Here is a 12,224-nt window from a genome sequence, read left to right on the forward strand (position 1 = left end):
ACACCAATTAAACAGTTTGCTACTTGAAATTCAGAACTGTGCAATTTTGTTCACGTGAATGTGAACTTCAACCATTCAGAAAAATTTTGTTTTTTTTTAAAACAAATTTATAGGAAAGATCCACTGGTTTCCATAAGTCTAAGAAGAAGTCAAAAGAGGACGGAAACTTTGCAGAGAACTATGAGTCACCTGGCTTTACGTACCCCTATAATGACCTTCTGGTTTGGGCGGTATTAATGAAAAGGCAGAAGATGGCAATGTTCTTCTGGCAGCATGGAGAGGAAGCCATGGTCAAAGCAGTTGTGGCTTGTAAACTCTACAAGGCAATGGCACATGAAGCTAAACAGAGCAACATGGTGGATGACACTTCAGAAGAACTTAAGAAGTACTCAAAGTATGAGTTCTCCCTTCACTTCAGTTAATAAAGATTAGCAATGCTTAGAATGGTTAGACTTTTTTTATAATCGAATATGTAAGATTAGTGGTGCTGCAGACTGTGGAGTATAAAATGTCTTCTGATGCTCACTATTTATAACGTATAATGGAGCTCTGTATTAGTGCACAGTCTGGTCAAGAGTTAAGGTAAAACTATTAACATGTTATCTATTTGCATATCTGAAAAATAAAATATAGGTTAGTAGGGCATATCTCACGGTCTACTGTGTGGTCAACTGGAATGTTGAAATTTCCCTAATAGCTTACCTTACCAGCTTAACTTGTTAAAAGTCCATTTAATACAACACAGCTGTGTTAAACCTTTAAAACCCATGACATCTTGTAATGAACAAAGTAAAATCAGTCCTTAAGTCCTGCTCTGCGTAAGACCTTACAAAAAGTATTTGCTGAAAATATCTGAGTGAATCAAAAATGAAGTAGACCAAGAATTTTCATCAAGTTTGTTATTTCATTGTAGTATTTTTCTGGCAGTTTTTCTTCTTAATGACATTGTCATTATGGTTTTGTACCATAATTACTCAGATTCAGATTACAGTAAAATGTGCTTGCCTGTTCTGCATGTAGTTCCAAAATTTAATTTAAAGGAAGGTGTATCTTCCTAGCAAAGTCTCCCCAGCAGAGGTGTATAAGAGCCAGTATAAAAGAAGAGGCTTTTGCAGATGCCTGCAATGCTTCCCCACGGTGATGATGAGTCACTGATGCAAGTACATCGAAATTCATAGGGTCCATTTTGATGAATGAATGAGATTAAGAACAAAACAAATAAATAAAAAGATAGAAATGAGGATGACATTAAACCTTGTGATTAGGACTAAATAGTCACATTTACTCACCAAACTGTTTTTCTCTGAATATATTGATAAAGCAATGGGTAAATGGGAAAAGGCATACTTACTGTGTATTTTGGCTGAACTTTGGCCAATGGAGCTTTCAATCCAACCAGTAGTGATTCTGAGTTTTGACTGGTCCCCGTTAATTCTTTTCTGCTCAAGGGAATTTGGGCAGCTTGCCTTAGATGTACTGGAAAAAGCATTCAAACAAAATGAACAGATGGCCATGAAGTTGCTGACCTATGAACTGAAAAATTGGAGCAACTCAACTTGCTTAAAACTAGCAGTGTCTGTGGGCATGCGGCCTTTTGTATCTCATACTTGCACACAGATGCTACTGACCGATATGTGGATGGGACGCCTGAAGATGCGGAAGAACTCCTGGTTTAAGGTAGCATCAGTCACTTTAGCTTTTGGGGCAATTTGATGTTGTTTATATGTTTTATACATGTATTTGTGTTTATGAACTAGTCTAATGCAGGTTCAGACAGATGTGCTTGAGCATACATGTAGATTGGAGCATACTCATCTGGGAGAGAAAAGAAAGGCAGGGGAGGGAGGACAGTACTTGGCGTTGGTTTTACTTCTTTGCAAAAGAATCTGGGGGATGGCATTAGAAGAACACAGCTCCTGAGCTGTCTTTGTTCCCATTTCCTCAGCACCCTCCAGTCCCTCCCCACCTGTTCTTGCTGCCCCACATTGCTGGTTTTTCAACAGAGCTGCTGATGGCAGGAATGCTCTCCAGACATGGGGAACGGTATCTACAATATCTCCAGATACCACTAACTCTCTCCAAAGCCACAAAACAATCAAGAGCAGCACACTTCAGAAGCTATAAGAGTGTGCCATGGAGATTCCCACCCCAGTGGCTCCCTCCTAGGCCAGAGGAATAGCTATGGGTTTGTGCCAGCATCATGCATGGCTGACTTTGGCCTCAGGTCTATGCTATCACTGCTGAATTAATTTCCTGAGTCTTGCGTTTCTCTTTCAGGTCATTGTAAGTATTCTCCTGCCTCCCACTATCTTGATGCTGGAGTTTAAAACCAAGGCAGAAATGTCTCATGTGCCTCAGTCTCAAGATTTCCACCAGTTCACATGGTACCATGGGGATCAGAGCCCACCCAGCACTAAAGATGTCTTGTCTCTGGTTAGTCTCTGATGAGCTGTCATTTATGTGTCAGGGTCTGTTGAATGAGGAGGGATTGATCAGCTGGAAACATTGGAACCAGATTATCAAGTAGGGTTTTGATCCCTTGCTGGGATGGAGACAAGAGGGATCTTGGGCAAGTCACTTCATCTGTCCTGTATTGGTCATAGTGAGAATATCCTTCCCAGTCTCACAGGAATACAAAGAGGTTATAATTAACTGTCAGTTATGCTATTATTTTAGGGCACAAATTTTCTGCTGTCCTTGTTCAAAAACAGGTTCTCTCTTCTTCTGACTCTCTCGAGGCTAGAAGAGATGTCATTTAAAGCACAAGAGAAGCACTCTGTTTTTGTTTTAATCATTTGAACTGAGTCCTGAAGCACTCTGCGGGGACCTGTCGTTGCATGAAAGTCCTTCTTAGATCTGACTGTAGAGAATCTCTAGCATAGGTGAAATCTTTCCCTATTAAGATCTGAATTCCTCCACACTTCTGCTAAGCAGAGTTGTGTGTCCTTTCTTTTCTTCATTCTTCACAACGCATTCCTTGAACTGAAATTTTCTAGAAGTTTTCAGTTGGAGGCAGACATCAGACACAGAGAATTTTGATCCTAACTGCTAAATGTTGGTGAGGTGTTGACCAGTGCAAATATGATTGTCAAGTGAGATGTGTCAGGCAATCTTACTTGCTCTGCCTCCAGCAGATATGTTTTATGGATTGATTGGGACCTTATCCATTAACTTTCAATTTGTGCAAAAATAAAGGAGAGTGGATTATTGTCAAGGGCTTTTGCAGAATGGCAGACCTGTCATTGCCACGCCTGTTTTCTACCTGATGCAGGAAAATGCTTGAAGCTCATACACCCTGCAGTGCCTGAACTGACTGTTCAAAAATGCTTTCTGTGGGATTAGGTAACAGCTATGATATGTAGGAAAGGCAAATTGTAATTACTCGCTGTAGGGACCCCCCTGCAGTCTGGTAGAAAGCAACACAGTAATGTGCTTTTCTGCCCTGCCTCAGACAGGGTTGCTTCCTTTCTGAGCTAGCAATAGCCTTAACTTCTAATTTTATCTAATACAGAGTGATGTTTAAAACAGAAAGCTGACCTACTTTTCTTAAATCCTCTGATATGAAATGGGGAAGAAAGTACAGAAAATTTCAAAAATCTTCAAGTGCCACACAGAACATTTTTCACACATGGTCATAAATTCTAGTCACCTGCTGCAGCTGGAAATTGCACTCTTTTATGGGACAAATTGTCTACTTCACCTCAACAGATCTGCTGTTAATATGTCAGGATGATTCTGTGTGTGTTTCTCTGTTTCAGTACTTTTCTGAGTCAAAGATGATGGAAAAAAATCAGTTTTCCCTGATAAGGAAATGTTGTGTAGTAGGAATAAATCTCCATGTCACCAAAACTGCTATGCTGCAGGTGTCCAGTATCAACAAGTTTTAGCATTGATATTAGCCATGGCAATTGGCCAATGTTAAAACAAGAATGAATGAGATAGGTTGGTTCCTTCAGGCCTGCCCAACTGCCTATAGTTTCCCCAGGCCTCTCCCTCTTCAAGTCTTAAAGCTTCTTTCAGCTCCTTCTGTTTGTTTGTTTTTCAGTTGCCCACTGCTGGGGTTCTGCACCTTTTCCTAGGTTTCAGCAGCAACTCAGATATTTGTTTCTTCAGAAGGGTTCTTGTACAAGTGTCAAACTGAATGCAGAATCAAGTTTGCTTTTTTCTTTGTTTTTAATTTATTGAGGATAATAAAGAAGTTACCAGTATTTTTTGTAGGCTGATTTTGTAAGAGAATACTTATTTCATCCTCATGTTCTAATCAGGCATACAGTACACCAAAAGTAGCAACTGGATTCTGTATTTGAAACATCAGTGTCCTGATGTTTTCTGTGCATCTGTATTCAGACTGTGTGCAATGAGCTGAGATGTGGTACTCATTCACTTATTTCAGAATGCCCCACAGATATGAATAGATTTATAGCTTACACACTTAAGTCATATTGGGAGTTGTTATTTTTCTGTGCTTTACAGATAGAGGAGGTGAGATACAGGGAGGTAAGTGACTTGCTTAAAGCCTTAGAGAAATGTATGTCAGAAACAGGAGTGGATTCAATTCTGCTGATACCCAGGCCATTGCCTGTAATCATAAGACCAAACTCTAAATGGTATTTATAATTGAAAAGTGGGAATGATAATGAGATGGTTGTAGCCAGATAAAATCAAGCTACAGTAATAGTATATTTTGAGTAAAGCCTAAACATCTGTGCCTTCTTCTAACATGGCACAATCTTTGCAAACATAGAGCATGGTTTCTGACTTTTAAAATGCTATTTCCTTTTTAAGAAGGATTGTGATGTGGAGAAGGTGACTCAGAAGTCTGATGAATGCCGAGTAGATGGTGGACAAAGAAACCTGCCTCGCACTAGAAAAATCTATGAGTTCTACAATGCACCAATTGTCAAGTTCTGGTTTCACACGGTTGGTCATCACAAAAAAACTTGGATTTCCAGAATTCTCCTCTGATTCTTCGAATACCACTTGATGCAAATTTTTCTCTGTCCAACGTGGATTTACAGTCACTTGGTAGTGGTGGAGAATGGGAAGACATTTTAATGAAAAGTTTTCAGCTAAAATCATGCAGCTGCATAAAAACAAACAAACAAACAAAAACAACAACAACAAAACAAACAAAAAAACAACAACAATGATCCCCTCCCTCTCTTTTAAAAGATTATTTCCTACAGAGCATTTATTAAATCAATTTGCATTTATTCTCCCTGCATTTATTAAATCAATTTGAATAACTAACCTCTATGTTACTAGAACTTAGGGTATTTGAGATCAGGCTGCCTGTTGGGTCAGGCCACTTTTTGTCAACTGTTACTCTTTTAACAGGTTGTAGTCAACCAATTGGTATGTTGTAAATCCTCCATCTTAGGTATGTTTATGGGAAGTTTTGTTGCCTTTTAAATATGTTATCCATCTGATTTTTTTGTTTGTTTGTGTTTATGTGTGTTTTGGAAGGCACTGATAAATCAAATGTGATTCACACAAGTGTACCTTTACATTCATGTAACAGTGTACAGATAGTTAACATTTAGATAGATAATTAGAAAGAAAGATAGGTAATAGTCTGGCTCCTGTTATGGCTCTGGGGCCTTGGTGAACATGCACAACAATAGTTCATTTTCTCCTTCAATCTTTTGAGCACCAAAACACAGTTTTCAGATGATGCTTAAGCTTAGTTGCATTAAATACTTGGGAGAGCTGGGCTTAAAAATCTTAAAGTGGCCCAGTAGTTAGAATATATATTTATATTCGAAGTATATTTTCTTATATTCGGGGTAATTATTTGATAATATGTTTGCAGAAATTTGTTGGAGTTTTTAATGCATCTGTATTATATACTGTGTATTTTTTAGATGGCATACATGGCATTTCTCATGCTCTTCACTTATACTGTGTTGGTGAAGATGGAACCAAGACCGAGTGTTCAAGAGTGGCTTGTTATTATTTATATTTTCAGCACTGCCATTGAAAAAGTTAGGGAGGTAAGCTTTTCCATTCACACTTCTCATCTATAAAGGATGTATTATTAATCAGAAAATAAAATAAACTAGAGAATGCCAAACTGTGAATTTTCCTTTGGTGAGAATTTAGTAGAGGAAAGAATTACATAGGGTATTTATTTCTGTGATTTTTTTTTTATTTTTATTTTTTAATATAAAGACCAGTACTTGCACTTTAAAAATACATCTTGAAGTTTGTCCCTAAATCTCCATTTCTATGTAAGCCAGTGGTAACGTACAGTTTGTTTGAAAGTGATTGTGCTGAATTGGGTTTTGGAACCCTATTGTAGGCACCCATTTCTTACTTTCTTGGACCAGACCATTAGATTTCCTATAATGAATATAGCATGTGTCTTTAGGTACTACTTTGAGTGTGGGCATTGTTATCAGGTATTTTATGTAGAACAATCTAAGATTTTCCATCAAGTCTAACTGACCATCTAGAAACAAACTGAAAAAAAAAAAAAAAAAAAGCCAGCAAATTTTAATGCTGGATTGCTTGGGCATGAAAAAAATGATACTCTAATGAAAATTAATTGCAATTAATTGCAGTCAATTATTTCTGAGTTTCTGAACATACCTTGCACTTCAGACCTGAAGCTTGGGACAAATGCAGCTATATATTTCACAAATTATTTGATCTGATCAGACATATCTTCAACATGAAATTGGTGCAGCAGTAATCAACAGCGGTGTGAGGTGTCCTTTATATGGTCTTTGGAATGCTGTACTTTTAGAAGAATAAAACAAAGTATTCACAGTTCTGAGTGAAGGATTCTGTTACAACAGATCACTCAGAAGACTACAACATCATTATGAGAGAGGTGAGGGATTTTAAGGTGCAGCAGAAATATTGAAGTTTGGGATGAACATAGAAGTTCTGTAGCTGCATGAGGTTAAATAATAAAGGATTATCTAATTGGGAAAAGAAAAAAGGATATGAAATATCAAGGATGTTGGAGATTGATATTCTGCTGTTGCGCTGTATTGGTGGTGGGACAGTGAAGATATCAGTTCTTGTTTCTAGCATTAACATTCTTTGGAGACTTTGAAATTCATTTTTCCTTGATCTTCTTTGTTCATGTACTAGTTCTGGGCAGCTGTCAAAGATTTTGTAGGACAATATGTGTTACATGTCCAGCTAATTAACTGAGGTTCTTGTTATATATATATATACACAAGATATATATATACAAGATATATATATATATAAAAGATATATATATATATGTATATAAGTAAGATATATATATATATATATCTTGTTATATATAATTGCAAATATCCATTTCTCTAGATCGTATCAAGTAATGTTTAAAGCTTTAGGCGCTGATCCTACAACTAGTTCCTTATATGAGTTAGTTAAGCTGAATTGAGTAGGATCACTTGTTTACACGAATGTGTTCATATGCGTAAATTCTTGCAGGATCAGGGCATAACATTTAAAAATCTCTCCTCTGCTTGATTCTTATCAGTGTGTTCTTACATAGCACTGCATAATTAGCCTCATTCACGCAACATGCAGTGGTTTTATTTACAGCCTCCCAAAGATTCCACTTCACACATTTGCTCAGTGAAGCTTAAAATCCCTTTGGGGCACCTCACAGTTCAAGGAGTGAACGTTTCATTCTTTACCTTCCTAGTTGCCAGCACTCCTTTTTTAGCATGCCCTTGGTGCAATACAAGGATCTTACTTTATATTTTCAGGCTGCAATAACAGGCATTAGTTGTTTCCCCATCAGCAAGGTTAGGTTGATGCTTTCCATGACTTCAGGGCTTTTGAAAGGGCTACTGCAAGTCATGATCAGTCCTCTAGAAAATATTAATTAATTTATAGTGATAGCTGTTCTGTACTGCCTGTTCTTTTCTGCTGAAGAACACACTCTTCAGTGAATAGGTTCAGGCTTGGGATTTGTTTTTCTTTAGGAAGAGCAATTCTGTTTGGTGTGGCATGGTTGAGAAATAAAACATTATAGATTAAGTCCAAACCTCTATAAAGAATGAATTGCAGTTTGTAGTATGTAAAAAAGTAAATAAGAAACAAACATTTTCAAATATCACAAAACTGTTCAGACAGAAAAGGTCAAAGAATGTATCTGTGATTTTAATGGAGATTCTGTGTATATTTTTGGTTTTGGTTTTGTTTTGTTTGATTTTTTTTCCACATTCTATTCAGGTATTTATCTCAGAACCTGGAAAATTCAGCCAAAAAGTGAAGGTGTGGATTAATGAATACTGGAATTTTACTGATTCTATAGCCATCATCCTGTTTATGATTGGTTTTGGCTTGCGCTGGTCTGAACCCCCAGTTCAAACTGCAGGGCGGCTACTTTATTGCTTGGATATAATATTTTGGTATGCTCGTCTCCTTGATCTCTTTGCTGTGAATCAGCATGCTGGCCCATATCTGACAATGATTGGGAAAATGGTAAGCATTACACTGTGGAGCAATTTTCTTGTAGTCATGAGCTACTGAGGAGCTTGTCAGAAGTGACATAAAAGAATTGTGGTCAAAGTAGATGTTACCCAATAGTGAATATGTTACCTGAAAATACCTTGATTTTTTCTGTTTGTGAGTTGACGATGACCAGATTTCAGTTCTAATTTATTCATTATTTAAGTTTATTCACAAAAGCCATTTTCACTTAGTTCCTTAGAGAAGGGTTGTATTTGAGTAGAGTTTCTGATCCAGCTTGATAATAGTAGGAAGAAAAATCACCGTGTCTTGCAGACAGGCTCACTACTATAGATAATTCCCCTAGCTCTTGGAAACCGTCTCATTATTATATTACATTTTGATTCAAATAATTATATCCCATTTTTAGCAGGCAAAATTTCTCTGAGATCAAAGTTAATTTTTTTCTCTTTTGGTATCAAAACTGCTGCTGAACTGCTGCCTAGTCTTGAGGGACATATGCAGATTCCCACTGTAATTTCCCTCAGTTATTGGAACTATCTTATTAATACTTTTATATTCTGTCTTGCATAGTAATTCTGATTCAGTGTTAGAAGGAAAAATTCATTTGAACTGCTATTCTGTACTCTTAGTTTAGATGAAGATGCCACTAATGAAAATCACCACCACAAGGTCTCTGCATTTTTCAAATATTGGTTAAGATGTTTAGTGAGACTTGAGAGGCAAGTCTTCTGGCCTGTTTGGTCCAGAATTGATTTTAATCTCTAGAAAATGTTTTACTTTCCTCCAGCATATTAGATTGTTAGCCTGTTTTTGTATTGCTATTTGCAAAAGCTATGACTGATTTTCTACCCTAAAATGTAAGTCTCCTTTGTATATAATTAACACAGTTAATTATTCCATGTCCAGACAGCAAACATGTTCTATATTGTGGTCATGATGGCCATTGTCCTGTTGAGTTTTGGAGTGTCACGAAAGGCAATACTTTCACCAGAAGAGCCTCCTTCTTGGACTCTGGCCCGAGATATTGTGTTTCAACCCTACTGGATGATGTTTGGTGAGGTCTATGCTGGAGAAATAGATGGTAGGTGATTTTCACAGTACAGCTCAACAGCTTACGTTTAATATGTGCTTAAACAAGTTCACTTCTGACTGTTAGAATTTTGACCACACACTAAGTTTGCCCTTACTCAAACAATTTCTATTCCAGTGTATATATAGTCTTAATTTGCAATACTGCACAAATAAAAGTGAGAATATTAGTTTCTTTGTATAAAATGAAGATTAACCTTTAAAACTTTCAAATTTAACTTCTGAAATGAAGTATACTACAAAGCTTAGAACATAGGGACTAATAACAAGGTAATTCTTGGTCAGACTCTGTCAGTGAAATGAATTTGCAATTGAGACAGTCCTAAGCTGCTGATCTCTTGGAGAAAAGACTGCAAAGGTTATTAGGAAGACGGAATAAAGAGAAAAGCAAAAAGGAAAGAGAAAAATGATTTTTCACCACAGTAAGAATTACATGACATCCTTCTTAAACAAACAAACCAGCTGAACATAAAAATAATAGATTAAAACCATAGGAAAAATGTTATTTCTTGCTTATGGCTTTGGCTTTGTCACAGTGACAGAGAAGAACCAGGAACTCCAGGGGTTATTTCATTATATAGATGGAAGTCATATTTATACTATTAAGCAATGGGTGCAAATAAGATAGTCTCAAAAATAGAAAAGAAGTTTTGCAAATAGATATAGATACTTAAGACACATAGTTCAGTTTAGACCTGATTCACTTAAATAATTAAGGATGCCTCATCCATTATTATTGATGAAACAGTCACATGACAGATACATATCTTGGCTACATAAGTCAAAATATTTTTAATAAAAGTATGGCATTAAGTTTCACAGTTTAATTCATTTAATCACCTAGTAATGCTAAACCTTTAGAAATTTGAAACTTCTCAGATAAGACAGGTTTCTCTAATGAGTCTTTATGCCATGGAATATCTCTTGAATTTGTGACTGCTGTGTTACCAACGTATTTTAAAATTTCCTCAAAGGTGCAATATTTGATTAAGAAAACACAAACATTAAAAAGTGGTTGTTATGGCAGTTTAAAAATATACAAAGGGATCCCTTAGTTTCTGTGAACTATCAAAACTATCCATATGTACATTTGCATGTTAATTAATATGATCTTATTGAAGCTATAAAGGATTAATACTTCAGTTCTGATAAAGCAGCCTTGTAGCTATATTTGTTTCACAATGGGGTCAGAGAAAGCTTTGCCACTTCCTCTAGGATTTGTATTGCAGTTTACTTGAGTGTGTGCCATCCCCCAATATGTTGGGTCTGTCTGAGCTGGAGTCGCCTTTTCCCTGCAGCAGCCCGCAAATCTCAAACCTCGAGTTCTCTGTGTTGTATTTTCTCCCCCTTCCTCTTTGAGGAGAGGGGGAGTGAGAGAGTGGTTGTGGTGGAGCTCGGCTGCCCACCTGAGTAAAGCCACCACACCCAAATACATTGCAGTCGTGTTATTTTCCACTTAACAAAAAGTCATAATGACTGTCATAAGATATGTATAAAATGGTGTCTAGAGCTTCTGAATTGAAATGGTAACAATGAGGCAGTAGGGTTATGAAGAGTTATCTTCCTTACACAGAGGCAGACTTTTAACAACATATCTCTGTGGAAGAAACTGGGACTATTCTCTTTCTTGCTCAGGCAGATGAGAAGCATATAGAATCATAGAATCATTAAGGTTGGAAAAGACCTCCAAGATCTTGGATCTCCTCCAAGATCCTACCACCAATATCACCCACTAAACCACGTCCCTAAGCACCATGTCCAAACTTTCCTTAAACACCCCCAGGGAAGGTGACTCCACCACCTCCCTGGGCAACCCATTGCACATGCCCTCTGTTCTATTCCCTTGCTAACGGTGCTCTGTATGTCTTTCCCTTTTAGTTTGTGAAACCAATCAAGACTGTCCTCCTGGGTCCTTCCTTACACCGTTCCTCCAAGCTGTCTACCTCTTTGTGCAATACATCATCATGGTCAACTTACTTATTGCTTTCTTTAAGTAGGTATCATGCCATATTGCTGCAAAAGCAAAGACAACTGATAAATGTTCTGCCAACACTTCTGTGTTGACTGTTTTGCAGTTTGAACAGAACCTGGCTCTGTGGCAGTAGACAGCTCCACTTGGCAAACAAAGAACATTAATTCAGCTCTGACATAATTTGTACTTTGTTCCTAAAAATTGTATTTGTTGTGCTGACAGCCTATACAATACTCATCCCAGGGCGGCACAAGTTTTAAGTCAGCAGATAAGTGGAGAATTTAAGGGAATGAGGGTAATGCCATTGTAGGAGCATAATCTTTATGTAATTGTTTAAGAATTCCTATTGTTTGGTGCAATTTGATATGTTCTGGAACTGAAATCTAACTGTAGTGTATTGAACTATCTGCTTTTTAATGTCTGCTGCTAGAGTAGGAAGCTTTCATCAATGTCGTTATAGTAATTTTAACCTTTTGGGTTGAGGGAAGCCCTTGAAGTAAATCAAGTTCTGTGTAAATATTAATAAAGAACAGTGTAACCCAAATAGTTAATTTTTTTTTTCTTAGAGTTCTAGTATTTCTGGGGAAGAAAATGCCAGCTGTAGGTTAAAAAATTTTCAAATCAAGAAATGTAGTGATTAATATTCAAGAAAACTGAATGATCAAAACTCATTCTATTCCCACTTCCAATTAGAAATCCCTTTCCTGAAATTGTGGCAAGGCATTAATTTTTT

General features: G+C 37.0%; 1 protein-coding gene across 8 annotated transcripts in view; it reads left to right on the forward strand.

Annotated features, from left to right (window-relative positions):
* Positions 1-12,224, forward strand: part of TRPM6 (transient receptor potential cation channel subfamily M member 6) — a 96,710-nt gene that overhangs the window by 45,974 nt on the left and 38,512 nt on the right. For 7 of the 8 annotated variants that reach the window (XR_014319398.1, XR_014319399.1, XM_082784012.1 and 4 more), the window contains 8 exons: positions 114-394; positions 1,449-1,677; positions 2,278-2,433; positions 4,786-4,920; positions 5,865-5,993; positions 8,188-8,439; positions 9,337-9,511; positions 11,398-11,512. Coding sequence is in view for 6 of the 8 variants with exons in the window: in XM_082784012.1 (XP_082640138.1) it covers positions 114-394; positions 1,449-1,677; positions 2,278-2,433; positions 4,786-4,920; positions 5,865-5,993; positions 8,188-8,439; positions 9,337-9,511; positions 11,398-11,512 (1,472 nt within the window). In the remaining 2 variants the exon portion in view is untranslated. The remainder of the gene's footprint in view (positions 1-113; positions 395-1,448; positions 1,678-2,277; positions 2,434-4,785; positions 4,921-5,864; positions 5,994-8,187; positions 8,440-9,336; positions 9,512-11,397; positions 11,513-12,224) is intronic. The other variant, XM_082784011.1, reaches the window with a different exon arrangement.

This window comes from Aythya marila (assembly GCF_965140915.1).
Source record: "Aythya marila genome assembly, chromosome: Z".
Classification (NCBI taxonomy): domain Eukaryota; kingdom Metazoa; phylum Chordata; class Aves; order Anseriformes; family Anatidae; genus Aythya; species Aythya marila.